This window comes from Protomyctophum parallelum (genome assembly GCF_964188405.1).
Source record: "Protomyctophum parallelum genome assembly, chromosome: 1".
Classification (NCBI taxonomy): Eukaryota; Metazoa; Chordata; class Actinopteri; order Myctophiformes; family Myctophidae; genus Protomyctophum; species Protomyctophum parallelum.
Genome location: NC_139697.1, coordinates 2019409 through 2034609, shown reverse-complemented (window position 1 = coordinate 2034609; position 15201 = coordinate 2019409). Strand labels below are relative to the sequence as shown.

The 15201-nt window shown below is 42.7% G+C and overlaps 1 protein-coding gene across 1 annotated transcript in view; it reads left to right on the top strand.

Moving 5' to 3' along the window:
* LOC310873423 (non-homologous end joining factor IFFO1-like) overlaps positions 1 to 1114 on the top strand; it is a gene marked incomplete at both ends in the record, with an annotated part of 38727 nt that extends 37613 nt beyond the window's left edge. Inside the window, one exon of the mRNA XM_083785795.1 lies at positions 1006 to 1114. Coding sequence (XP_083641921.1) covers positions 1006 to 1114 — 109 coding nt within the window. The remainder of the gene's footprint in view (positions 1 to 1005) is intronic.
* Positions 1115 to 15201: the final 14087 nt, after the last annotated feature.

The following is a 15201-nucleotide window of genomic DNA, read 5'->3' as shown; positions in this document are numbered from 1 at the left end:
CCTAACCTCCCACGGGGCAGCACACCTAAACCTAACCTTAACCCTCACCCTAAACCTAACCTTAACCCTCACCCTAAACCTAACCTCCCACGGGGCAGCACACCTAAACCTAACCTTAACCCTCACCCTAAACCTAACCTCCCACGGGGCAGCACGCCTAAACCTAACCTTAACCCTCACCCTAAACCTAACCTTAACCCTCACCCTAAACCTAACCTTAACCCATGTCTAACTAATGACTAGTCTAAACTAAGTATGCACCCCGTCAGTCAGTCCGTCCGTCAGTCAGACTGTCAGTCAGTCAGTCAGAAAATGAGGAGAATGGCTGAAGAACCCGCCACACCGTCTTAAGAAAAAAAAGCTCAGGCTGTGCCGCCTCTGTGGAAATAACTTTGACAGTCCGTTGGAATATGGTACACTCCACCAGCAACCAGTGGTTTCTGCTTCTGGTCGACGCAATAACAGCAGCATGAGTTTAGACTTTAATATATCAGCGCCGCTCACTTCACACAAGTGTGATTTTTCACAATCGTCCAGCCAGAGGGAAATCCCTCATAAATGCAGGACGACATTATACTAGTTTAACCCATTTTTGCGCGGGAACCCCATTTGGTGTTATAGCATCATGTCGTGCTTTAGCTATTGAAAAATAGCAGATCTACAAGCTCATAGCGCGCCACCGAGTGGCGCGCTATGAGCTTGTAGGTTCTGCTATTTTTGAAGAATCGTGAAAAGTGAAATGAAAGTGTTTGAGAACGACTGACATAGAAAAACAGCTTTTTTCAAGAAAACAGTCAGGATTTAGAAGACATTTGCATAACCGTTCCCAGGTCAAAATGGGATAAAGTACATCCCTTATGTTCTCTCTCTCTCTCTCTCTCTCTCTCTCTCTCTCTCTCTCTCTCTCTCTCTCTCTCTCGCTTATTGTGCGTGCGTGCGTGTGTGTGTGTGTGTGCGCGCGTGTGTGCGCGCGTGCGTGCGTCCGTGCGTCTCTCTCTCCGACAGGAAGTCCAGTTCTCTGGTCCCTCTGGCGGTGGAGGGCAGTGAGGACACAGAGAGGCTGCCCGCAGACTGCGAGGGTTCTGCCGCCCCCTACTGGACAGAGCGGGGATGACCGCAGAGCGACTGCATTTCGAGGGCTCTGACTCCTACTGGGACAACTAAACACTGTCCCCTCCACTACCCTGGAGGAGACCTTAACACACACACACGCACACACACACACAGACGCACGCACACACACACACACACACACACACACACACACACACACACACACACACACACACACACACACACACACACACACACACACACACACACACACACACACACACACACACACACACACACACACACACACAGGCCACAAACATCTTGTTGACATGCAGGTATAGCAGGCACAACTCACATATCACATAAACACACATACACACATGATACAGCAGAATCCTGAGTAGTAGTAAAAAAAAAGAAAAAAAAACTGGCATCCCTGTTTTTGGGCTTTCAATGTATTCGAAAAACTTTTGATTAAACTGTTTTGACAGTTTGGCACGTTGGCGCAGTCGCCTCACAGCTAGAAGGTCCTGGGTTCGATTCCCGCTGGGGACGCTGTGGGGGTGTTCTCTCCTGCGCGTCATAAGCGCCCATACCTCGAGGCGGGGTTGGCTAAAGGGCCTTTCTGTGTGGAGTTTGCATGTTCTCCCCGTGTCCCCTAGGGTAGGTACCCTCACATGTTCTCCCCGTGTCCCCTAGGGTAGGTACCCTCACATGTTCTCCCCGTGTCCCCTAGGGTAGGTACCCTCACATGTTCTCCCCGTGTCCCCTAGGGTAGGTACCCTCACATGTTCTCCCCGTGTCCCCTAGGGTAGATACCCTCACATGTTCTCCCCGTGTCCCCTAGGGTAGGTACCCTCACATGTTCTCCCCCGTGTCCCCTAGGGTAGGTACCCTCACATGTTCTCCCCGTGTCCCCTAGGGTAGGTACCCTCACATGTTCTCCCCGTGTCCCCTATAGGGTAGGTACCCTCACATGTTCTCCCCGTGTCCCCTATAGGGTAGGTACCCTCACATGTTCTCCCCGTGTCCCCTAGGGTAGGTACCCTCACATGTTCTCCCTGTGTCCCCTAGGGTAGGTACCCTCACATGTTCTCCCCGTGTCCCCTAGGGTAGGTACCCTCACATGTTCTCCCCGTGTCCCCTAGGGTAGGTATACCTCACATGTTCTCCCCGTGTCCCCTAGGGTAGGTACCCTCACATGTTCTCCCCGTGTCCCCTAGGGTAGGTACCCTCACATGTTCTCCCCGTGTCCCCTAGGGTAGGTACCCTCACATGTTCTCCCCATGTCCCCTATAGGGTAGGTACCCTCACATGTTCTCCCCGTGTCCCCTAGGGTAGGTACCCTCACATGTTCTCCCCGTGTCCCCTAGGGTAGGTACCCTCACATGTTCTCCCCGTGTCCCCTAGGGTAGGTACCCTCACATGTTCTCCCCGTGTCCCCTATAGGGTAGATACCCTCACATGTTCTCCCTGTGTCCCCTAGGGTAGGTATCCTCACATGTTCCCCCCGTGTCCCCTAGGGTAGGGTAGGTACCCTCAAAAAGAACATGCATTAATCCTGGTCTCTATACTGCCTCCCCCTGGCCAGCCGGGGCGCCTGATGGAGGGTAAAGGAACTGGTCGGAATGACGTTGTCCCATTGGCCGTGGGGGCTTAGTGTCCCATTGGCCGTGGGGGCTTAGTGTCCCAATGGCCGTATATCGCTAGTCTCCCATTGGCTTAGAGGCCAGCCAATCATACAAATGTTGGCAGTATGTGATGATGATGTGACTAGACTGTAATGTCTGATCATTGATCAGATCTGCAAGCTGATAAAAAATGTTGCTGTAATTTAAGACACAATATTATGGAACAGGATTTTGTTGTGTATACTACTCTAAGCTTTACTACTATGAGGTGCACACACACACACGCGCGCGCACGCGCACACGCACGCACACACACACACACACACACACACGTTAAATCCTCATATGGTTCTGAATGATAAGGCTGACATTTGTCTTCCAGTGCTGTTTAGTTTGTGCTTGGGTACTAAACATAACACGGAAAACGTACAGTACAGTACAGTACAGTACAGTACAGTACAGTACAGTACAGTACAGTACAGTACCCAGTGTTACGCCCCGGCCTCGTGGGGGGGGAAACAAAACCTACGGTTTGAAAGCAGTTCTCCTGATGCCTGTAGGCTTATTGTCTGCTCTCAGGTTAGCGGGTATTTTACACTGGCTGGGGGCGTAGGCAGACCCCACGCGCAGCGGAGGGTCTTCTACCTCCCAGCCAGTGTAAAATACCCGGTAAGCTGCCTGGGGCCTCCAGTGGCTTAATGCTTTTCTAAAACGGTTACAAACATATAGCAATATTAACCTAATAAAACGATTGAATTCACAAAAAGTAGCTACGCTTTGCGCCACCAGAGCGAGCCACATCACGTCCTTGTTGTGCTCGGCAAGTAGGCTGTGTGACGGGAGAATAGCGCTTGATGTATTTACGGGGCTGCCTGGAGCCACACATTCACAGCCATATGAGCCGGGCGGTGCTTAGATAGACGCCCGCACGGCATATGTTTGTAAAGCAATCAAGCGCTCCCCTTCCCCAGTACAGCTGGAATCAGCTGCGAATGATATAAAGTGATTGAAGGAGTGGGTTATCGGTGGAATGTACACCGGTCACGTGACGGTAACCAGCCAATCAGAAATCAAGTATTGGGACTACCCGTTTTAGAAATGCGTCTATACTTCACTCCTCTGGTTGAGTCTGCAGGCGTAGAGTTTGTAATAAACCTTCTTCTCTGTAAGACGTGACCAGACACCACCGCCGTTGACTGACGAACAGAAATGTCATTCTGGAAGACAAATTCAGCTGTTTATTCACCAATGACCTTCTAGAGGACTATTGGAAACTTCTGCACATCTGTCTTTTGTTTAGTTTGTTTTTTTAGCAAAAGCTAATTATCTGCACAACATTATGTAATAATGCCGTGAGGTGTGATTTCGGGGATGTAATAAGCCGACATTACGTTCACAAATACAGTAGAAACTAAAGCTTTGCACATTATAAATAGTTGTAGTGTAGTTCTAGGGTTTAGTTGTAGTGGAATTATTTTATTTGTAATTATTACCAATGTAGGGCATTTATCAAAGTGCTGAATGTAAACAATAAGTTTAATTCCTACATGCGGTCAGTTTTTCTTTTTAATTTGATTTTTTTTTAAATTGCCACTAACACCTTCACTAGACTACTCCACACCACAAGCTGCAAGATGCTCTTTCTGAATGAAACGATTCAAAAACGCACAGAATAATAAATGACTCTTAAGTGTAACATGCACACAGTTGGTTTCTGTGTGTAATTTAGCATTTTGCAGTCGGGCAAAGCGACTAAAAACCTAATCAGACCCTAATCAAAACAATTAAAAAAACAACAACAATGTGAACTTCTGAACTCTATCACATTGACGTTGGGATGTGCATATCAATAGTCCACTACAAATCAATGTAAAAAATATATATGTAATATAATATAGTATTTTTTTAATTAGGCGATTTGCTGAAACTTGCATGCAAAACACAACGCCGTGAAGTTTGAACTTTGCTGTAACGTCTAAAACAAACGTTTCCTATGAAGACACCTCTTTAGACACTTTATCTTTCTTCTTTTTTTAGTTTTTAACAGCGGGTATCTTTGAGTTATTTCTGACAAATTAGCACCTGCAGCCACCTGTTAACCCATTTAAACCTGAGGACAATTCTTAAAAAGTGTCTTCTAAATCCTGACAGTTTTCTGAAAAACCTTTTGTTTTCTGTATCAGTGGTGCTCAGTACCCCAAAAACTATATGTAATATGCCTCCCTCCTGAGGTGACCACCGCTCCGGTGGTGAGGTGACCACCGCTCCAGTGGTGAGGTGACCACCGCTCCGGTGGTGAGGTGACCACCGCTCCGGTGGTGAGGTGACCACCGCTCCAGTGGTGAGGTGACCACCGCTCCGGTGGTGAGGTGACCACCGCTCCAGTGGTGAGGTGACCACCGCTCCGGTGGTGAGGTGACCACCGCTCCAGTGGTGAGGTGACCACCGCTCCAGTGGTGAGGTGACCGGTGACCACCGCTCCGGTGGTGAGGTGACCACCGCTCCGGTGGTGAGCTGACCACCTCTCCGGTGGTGAGGTGACCACCTCTCCGGTGGTGAGGTGGCCACCGCTCCGGTGGTGAGGTGGCCACCGCTCCGGTGGTGAGGTGGCCACCGCTCCGGTGGTGAGGTGGCCACCGCTCCGGTGGTGAGGTGGCCACCGCTCCGGTGGTGAGGTGGCCACCGCTCCGGTGGTGAGGTGGCCACCGCTCCGGTGGTGAGGTGACCACCTCTCCGGTGGTGAGGTGACCACCGCTCCGGTGGTGAGGTGACCACCTCTCCGGTGGTGAGGTGACCACCGCTTTAGAATCTGCGTTGGCTTGAACCCTGCAACGCTGCTTTGTGGCTACTGTACATGTATTAGTCATATTCATACTAAATAAATAAGTGATTTTGAAACGGCTGACGTCAGTAGAAACACATGTACGATACTACTAGAATTTAGCTTTCCCTTTGTTTACAAAGTTGAAAAGCCTATTTTAAATGAAGTATTTTGCCTCAAACGTGTACAGTTTGTAAATAATCAATATAAAAACGCTACAAAATATGATCCTATATTACACGATGTGAAGCCTGTAGTATACAATATAATAATTATATAATAGAGCTGGGACTCGATAAAAAAAAAATCTAATTAATCAGAGGCTTTGCGATTAATTAATCTAGATTAATCGCATTTTAATGGCATATCATTATTTGACCCGAGAACAGTGAGAAAGCAATTTTTTCAAATGGATTTTGGTATACTAGTGAATCAATGAATAGTGAATACATAAGTTTAAGCAATAAAACATTGTTTTTGTAGTAATAGGGGTAATAATTCTTTATTGAATAATTGCACACAACTGTGCTGTAATCCACGCTACCATCGGATAGCCTTTTAAATCCTATTTCCAATCCACGGGACAAGCAAAGTGATCTCAGCGGCTTCCCCCAGTCTGGTGAACTGTCTGCGGTTTCTGGTGGTGTTATTGTCTGAAGAGGACACGGACACTTGGTGCGCAGGTCCGTCTGAAAACTGTCCAGTGACAACGTTCCGCGGTGAAAAAAATAGTGCGATTAAAATGCGTTAATTTTTTTAATGCATACATTTTTCTGTAGTTAATGAATCGCAATTAGTCCCGGCCCTATTATATAATAATAATAATGATACAATGCCCAAGCTTACTTAGTGCTTGAGTTGGGTGGAATAACTTTCAATGATTTTAATTTAAAATGAAACCGTTCACGACATCATAAACGTACTGTTCATTTGCGTCGCACAGAAGATGGCTCTGCAACGGATGTTCCATTAATATTATTAGTTATGTTATTAATGAGGGCCGGCAGACGCAGTATTGTTCGAATATTGTCTTAATGAATCATCTGAACTGAAGGTGAATATTGTCTTAATGAGGACCTAGCAGGCCGGGCTAGGGCCGGCAGACGTACTGTAGTATTGTTTTGAATATTGTCTTAATGAATCGTCTGAACTGAAGGTGAAACTGATATGCATTCGGTACCGTACGTGTCCCGGGGCGATTGGACCAGCATCACAGCTGGTCTTCCTTAACCCATTCTGACCTGAGATCAGATTCTAAAAATGTTCTTCTACATCCTGACAGTTTTCTGAAAAAGCTATGTTTCTATGTGTCAGTCGTTCTTCCATTTTTCAAAAATAGTAGACCTACGAGTGGCGCGCTACGAACTCGTAGATCCTATCCTGATTTTTGTATCTCAAAACTAAAAATGTATTTTCTGTTCAACAAATGGCTGGAGAGACATGGACACTCCCGTTACTGAGCAATGAGCACCATCACAATATAGAGCTATTTAACACTCATTTTAATAACCAAAGGAAATCACTTACCCTGCCTTTTATCGACTGCATCTGAAACCGAGTACCGCGTGCGTAATTCAGACGAGGCTTTAGTCCGCACCCCTGAAATCAGCAGCAGGGACAAATTAGCCATTGGGCCAGTGGCCTAGGGGCCCTTGGCTCTCAGGGACCCTTCAGCTAAATTGGACCGCGTGGTACTGGGGTTGACACCCTGAAAAGGGCTCCTGGGGCCCTTCATTGGCTGTTGATTTTGTTAAATTTAGGTCGAAAAGATGAGAAAAACATGGAAAAAGACAAAAAAGAATCGCGCACACACGCCCTATGGGGGCCCTGAAAGAATGACTGGCCCAGGGGCCCTCATGGGGGTTAATCCGTCCCTGATCAGCAGATGCACTTGAAAGCCAAATGATTGTACGGAACGTATGCATCTACTATAAAACAGGCACTTACTCTGTCTGTCGCTAAGTCAAAGAAATGTTTTTTTTTTTTAATTCTATGTAAAAACTCTTCTTTATTCAGCAACACCAATTTTACTAAATGAATGTCTGCATATCTAATGAGCTCCGATAGATCATAAATTATGGGAAAGAAATGCAAAGCAATGAAATGAAAGATGCATAAAAAGCCATCCTCGTTCATCAAATGTACAGAAGCTGCTGTGAGTGAACGTTTGAAAAGAAATATTATCCGAGTGTAAATAGTAGCTGTGTGAAATGTTAATAATATTATCCAAGTGTAAATAGTAGCTTTGTGAAATGTTAATTAATAAGACAAGCCGTTGCACACGGAACGGAAGTTTGGCGAGGAGATTCTTTGTGACGTGAAAGGAATAAAATGAAACTTAATGATGGAGTAGGCTACTGTGATTTTTGTTTCCTGTTTTTTATGTGTTTATGGATGGAGTTAACATTACTCTAATAGACCCCCATGTGTTATGTACAGTATGTGTCTATGGAGTTAACATTACTCTAATAGACCCCCAGGTGTTCTGTATGTGTCTATGGAGTTAACAGTACTCTAATAGACCCCCAGGTGTTCTGTATGTGTCTATGGAGTTAACATTACTCTAATAGACCCCCAGGTGTTCTGTATGTGTCTATGGAGTTAACATTACTCTAATAGACCCCCAGGTGTTCTGTATGTGTCTATGGAGTTAACAGTACTCTAATAGACCCCCAGGTGTTCTGTATGTGTCTATGGAGTTAACATTACTCTAATAGAGCCCCAGGTGTTCTGTATGTGTCTATGGAGTTAACATTACTCTAATAGACCCCCAGGTGTTTAGTATGGAGTTAACATTACTCTAATAGACCCCCAGGTGTTTTCTAGGAGTCTATGGAGTTAACATTACTCTAATAGACCCCCAGGTGTTCTGTATGTGTCTATGGAGTTAACATTACTCTAATAGACCCCCAGGTGTTTAGTATGGAGTTAACATTACTCTAATAGACCCCCAGGTGTTTAGTATGGAGTTAACATTACTCTAATAGACCCCCAGGTGTTTAGTACGGAGTTAACATTACTCTAATAGACCCCCAGGTGTGGTTACAATATTGAAATATGTCTTCCCTGTATTTATTTTTCTTTCCAGAGTCTGCTTTTGAGTCAAAATCGAAATACACCGCTTTAGTGACGCACTACAATCATCCATCAACAACAGCTGTTCCTAGCATAATGACAATAGAGAGTATGCACATGCATGGTTTTCCCATCAGGACACCCCCCCCCCCCCCCCCCTCATCTAGACTGAGTGGCAGAACATTGAGCAGCATTATGGAGTGTTGGAGTTTGGAAGCGCTCGTTGTAAATCACTCCACCGTCCTGCCGTACCACCTGTTTCTAAATGTCACATGATGCAGGAGGCAGAACAATGTTCTGTTATTGAAAACAAGCACTTCCAAACTCTGACACTTAGACAAATAATCGAATGCAGGGCATTTCTTGACAGAAAGCAGCTCATGACATTTCTATGGTGGATTTTTTATGAAACAAAAACTTTGCAGATAGAAAGAGGATAATTCAAGCTTTTCGTATATACAGCTGCGATGTCGGTGAGTTTAACATTGTTTAATGCAATCAGACAGGACTTTAATGTCGGTGAGTTTAACATTGTTTAATGCAATCAGACAGGACTTTAATGTTGGTGAGTTTAACATTGTTTAATGCAATCAGACAGGACTTTAATGTCGGTGAGTTTAACATTGTTTAATGCAATCAGACAGGACTTTAATGTTGGTGAGTTTAACATTGTTTAATGTAATCAGACAGGACTTTAATGTCGGTGAGTTTAACATTGTTTAATGCAATCAGACAGGACTTTAATGTCGGTGAGTTTAACATTGTTTAATGCAATCAGACAGGACTTTAATGTCGGTGAATTTAACATTGTTTAATGCAATCAGACAGGACTTTAATGTCGGTGAGTTTAACATTGTTTAATGCAATCAGACAGGACTTTAATGTTGGTGAGTTTAACATTGTTTAATGCAATCAGACAGGACTTTAATGTTGGTGAGTTTAACATTGTTTAATGCAATCAGACAGGACTTTAATGTCGGTGAGTTTAACATTGTTTAATGCAATCAGACAGGACTTTAATGTCGGTGAGTTTAACATTGTTTAATGCAATCAGACAGGACTTTAATGTTGGTGAGTTTAACATTGTTTAATGCAGTCAGACAGGACTTTAATGTCGGTGAGTTTAACATTGTTTAATGCAATCAGACAGGACTTTAATGTTGGTGAGTTTAACATTGTTTAATGCAATCAGACAGGACTTTAATGTTGGTGAGTTTAACATTGTTTAATGCAATCAGACAGGACTTTAATGTTGGTGAGTTTAACATTGTTTAATGCAATCAGACAGGACTTTAATGTCGGTGAGTTTAACATTGTTTAATGCAATCAGACAGGACTTTAATGTTGGTGAGTTTAACATTGTTTAATGCAATCAGACAGGACTTTAATGTTGGTGAGTTTAACATTGTTTAATGCAATCAGACAGGACTTTAATGTTGGTGAGTTTAACATTGTTTAATGCAATCAGACAGGACTTTAATGTTGGTGAGTTTAACATTGTTTAATGTAATCAGACAGGACTTTAATGTTGGTGAGTTTAACATTGTTTAATGTAATCAGACAGGACTTTAATGTTGGTGAGTTTAACATTGTTTAATGTAGTCAGACAGGACTTTAATGTTGGTGAGTTTAACATTGTTTAATGCAGTCAGACAGGACTTTAATGTTGGTGAGTTTAACATTGTTTAATGCAATCAGACAGGACTTTAATGTTGGTGAGTTTAACATAGTTTAATGTAATCAGACAGGACTTTAATGTTGGTGAGTTTAACATTGTTTAATGTAATCAGACAGGACTTTAATGTTGGTGAGTTTAACATAGTTTAATGCAATCAGACAGGACTTTAATGTTGGTGAGTTTAACATTGTTTAATGTAATCAGACAGGACTTTAATGTTGGTGAGTTTAACATTGTTTAATGCAGTCAGACAGGACTTTAATGTTGGTGAGTTTAACATTGTTTAATGCAGTCAGACAGGACTTTAATGTTGGTGAGTTTAACATTGTTTAATGCAATCAGACAGGACTTTAATGTTGGTGAGTTTAACATTGTTTAATGTAATCAGACAGGACTTTAATGTTGGTGAGTTTAACATTGTTGAATGCAATCAGACAGGACTTTAATGTTGGTGAGTTTAACATTGTTTAATGCAATCAGACAGGACTTTAATGTCAGTGAGTTTAACATTGTTTAATGCAATCAGACAGGACTTTAATGTCGGTGAGTTTAACATTGTTTAATGCAATCAGACAGGACTTTAATGTTGGTGAGTTTAACATTGTTTAATGCAGTCAGACAGGACTTTAATGTTGGTGAGTTTAACATTGTTTAATGCAATCAGACAGGACTTTAATGTTGGTGAGTTTAACATTGTTTAATGTAATCAGACAGGACTTTAATGTTGGTGAGTTTAACATTGTTTAATGCAATCAGACAGGACTTTAATGTTGGTGAGTTTAACATTGTTTAATGCAATCAGACAGGACTTTAATGTTGGTGAGTTTAACATTGTTTAATGCAATCAGACAGGACTTTAATGTTGGTGAGTTTAACATTGTTTAATGCAGTCAGACAGGACTTTAATGTTGGTGAGTTTAACATTGTTTAATGCAATCAGACAGGACTTTAATGTTGGTGAGTTTAACATTGTTTAATGCAATCAGACAGGACTTTAATGTCGGTGAGTTTAACATTGTTTAATGCAATCAGACAGGACTTTAATGTTGGTGAGTTTAACATTGTTTAATGCAGTCAGACAGGACTTTAATGTCGGTGAGTTTAACATTGTTTAATGCAATCAGACAGGACTTTAATGTTGGTGAGTTTAACATTGTTTAATGAAATCAGACAGGACTTTAATGTTGGTGAGTTTAACATTGTTTAATGCAGTCAGACAGGACTTTAATGTTGGTGAGTTTAACATTGTTTAATGCAGTCAGACAGGACTTTAATGTTGGTGAGTTTAACATTGTTTAATGCAATCAGACAGGACTTTAATGTTGGTGAGTTTAACATTGTTTAATGCAATCAGACAGGACTTTAATGTTGGTGAGTTTAACATTGTTTAATGCAATCAGACAGGACTTTAATGTTGGTGAGTTTAACATTGTTTAATGCAATCAGACAGGACTTTAATGTTGGTGAGTTTAACATTGTTTAATGCAATCAGACAGGACTTTAATGTTGGTGAGTTTAACATTGTTTAATGCAATCAGACAGGACTTTAATGTTGGTGAGTTTAACATTGTTTAATGTAATCAGACAGGACTTTAATGTTGGTGAGTTTAACATTGTTTAATGTAATCAGACAGGACTTTAATGTTGGTGAGTTTAACATTGTTTAATGCAATCAGACAGGACTTTAATGTTGGTGAGTTTAACATTGTTTAATGCAGTCAGACAGGACTTTAATGTTGGTGAGTTTAACATTGTTTAATGCAGTCAGACAGGACTTTAATGTTGGTGAGTTTAACATTGTTTAATGCAATCAGACAGGACTTTAATGTTGGTGAGTTTAACATTGTTTAATGCAATCAGACAGGACTTTTCTGTGTGGATGAATGAGCTGTCGAGGCCAGAAAGTAGTTTTTTGCCACTCAGTGGGCGTTCCCGCATAACTTCCAGGTACGATGATGTCACGCGCTGCATGGATGTTAACCCATTTTGGGGGCGGGAACCCATTTGGGTAGGTCTGCTATTGAAAAATAGCAGACCTACGAGCTTGTAGGTCTGCTATTTTTGAAAAGTGGTGAAAATGTGGTTAAAACGGAGCATGTTGGTCTGATCTGGTTTTATTTTATTTTTATTTAACCTTTGTTTAACCAGTAAAAAACACATTCAGACTGAAGTCTCTTTTACACAGTGTGAACTGGCCAAGACGAGAGGCAAAATGAGTGACACAGCTCTGCCAGTAACAACAAATACACAACAAAAAACAGGACAATGTTTTTAGGCCTCGACTCACACTGTTGCAACATGCACACATTTGTCTTGTTTCTTGTCTGTGTTTAAAGGGACACTTCACCCTTTTTGCAAAAAAAATATATGTTAATGACGTTTAGAAGCTTTAGTACACTTTCCTGGGGGTCTTTATGTGTGTAATATGTGGTTTTAGATATTTTACATTTCAGCAGTGAGCCCGGTGTCTCTGATGTCATGGACAATGGGCTCACTTCCTTCCTGGACTACATGTTGTCTCAGTAAGACAGCTCTCCCCCTATCCACAAGGAGGAGCAGTGCACCAAAGAATTATGGGAATTGTAGTCCAGGAATGTAGTGAGACCAGTGTCCATGACATCAGAGACACTGTGCTCACTGCTACAATCTAAAATAGCTAAAACCACATATTACACACATAAAGACCCCAAGGAAAGTGATCTAAAGCTTCTAAACGTCATTAACATATATTATTTTGCAAAAAGGGTGAAATGTCCCTTTAATGGCCGCCCCAATGCATTTCCAATTGAAGTCACATGGTTTGACAAGGCTTTTTTTTTGAGGCGGGGGAGAGGGGGGGGGGGGGCACAACGCAGCCATCAAACAAAAATGTTTTGTCAAACCATGTGACTTCCATTGGAAATGCATCGGGGGCGGCCATTGAACGCGGACAAGACAAATGTTGTATGCATGTATAGTGTGAGTGAGGCCTTGCACTGAGACAGGCTTTACTTCGATTGCTTCCTGTGATGTTGAATATCTCTGCTGTCGGGGAGAAAACCACCTAACTCCAAAATGTCCATTTTTCAGGGAAATGAAAGATTTTCATTTTTCAGGAAATGAAGAAAACCTTATATTTTGAAAACAAAGCAATTCTGCCTCATCAAAGTTGGCGACTTATATGTGACTACATTTGACTGAGGGACTGCCATCGGATTTCTTTTAATCATATAGCTTCAAATTGACACGTTGGTTGTTCAGTTTGACCCTCCAGTTTTGGAGATATGGCTTATAGAGTAATGTCTGGCAGAGAAACAGCGAGTTGAGAAAACACTTCTGTGGTCCCTAGCTACATGTTTAAGCATTCATTTCATATTTGCATGTCGATTTCAGCTCTGACACTTATTTCAGACAAGCTCTAGTATGTGAAGAGTCTGCCTGTGCTATTAACTCATAAAATAAAATAAAACTCCTCTGGTGAAAAGCTGGAATTTGCGCGATGGCAGTCTCTCGGTCAGATCTGGTCACATATTGTCAATTACTTACATGAGTGGTGGAGTTAGCTGTTTTAGCAGACAGTTTGAGGGTCCATTGGTGGTATACATTTTTTCACACTGACACTAAACACGTATATTTTACCCAATGTAACATGTTACATTCATTCATTCTCTCTCTCTCTCTCTCTCTCTCTCTCTCACACACACACACAATTCTCCAACTCCCAGAGGGCCATGCAGCAGCAGAGCTGGGAGAGAACTCCAACTCCCAGAGGGCCGTGCAGCAGTAGAGCTGGGAGAGAACTCCAACTCCCAGAGGGCCGTGCAGCAGCAGAGCCGGGAGAGAACTCCAACTCCCAGAGGGCCGTGCAGCAGCAGAGCTGGGAGAGCACTCCAACTCCCAGAGGGCCATGCAGCAGCAGAGCTGGGAGAGCACATGGCAGAGCAAACAAACAGTCCAAGGACGGACAGAGAGCTGAGGGCTGGACGGAGCTGGACCCCAAGGACTGACCGGAGACAAGGTAGTCACTGTTTGGACATTATTCTCCCTTTGGGACGTTTGGTGTTGTCTTTGCAAACTGCCTCATGTTGGCCTAAATACACCTGAGTTAATTAAATACACCTGAGTTCATTAAATACACCTGAGTTAATTAAATACACCTGAGTTAATTAAATACACCTGAGTTAATTAAACACCTGAGTTCATTAAATACACCTGAGTTCATTAAATACACCTGAGTTCATTAAATACACCTGAGTTCATTATCTGTGAAAGTTGAACCTCATTAAACCCTGGATTTATCCTGTTTGTTCTGCACTGCCTCGCACTAGCCTGCTCTGTAGCTTCATGATGACATCACTAGCCTGCTCTGTAGCTTCATGATGACATCACTAGCCTGCTCTGTAGCTCTCATGATGACATCACTAGCCTGCTCTGTAGCTCTCATGATGACATCATAATATGTTGTTATCATCATCGTAGTATCTGGGAACCCAAATACCAGTACCATGTAGCCTATACCATGTGGAACCAGGTAAATACTAGTACCATGTAGCCTATACCATGTGGAACCAGGTAAATACTAGTACCATGTAGCCTATACCATGTGGAAGCAGGTAAATACTAGTACCATGTAGCCTATACCATGTGGAACCAGGTAAATACTAGTACCATGTAGCCTATACCATGAGGAAGCAGGTAAATACTAGTACCATGTAGCCTATACCATGTGGAACCAGGTAAATACTAGTACCATGTAGCCTATACCATGAGGAACCAGGTAAATACTAGTACCATGTAGCCTATACCATGTGGAACCAGGTAAATACTAGTACCATGCAGCCTATACCATGTGGAACCAGGTAAATACTAGTACCATGTAGCCTATACCATGTGGAAGCAGGTAAATACTAGTACCATGTAGCCTATACCATGTGGAAGCAGGTAAATACTAGTACCATGTA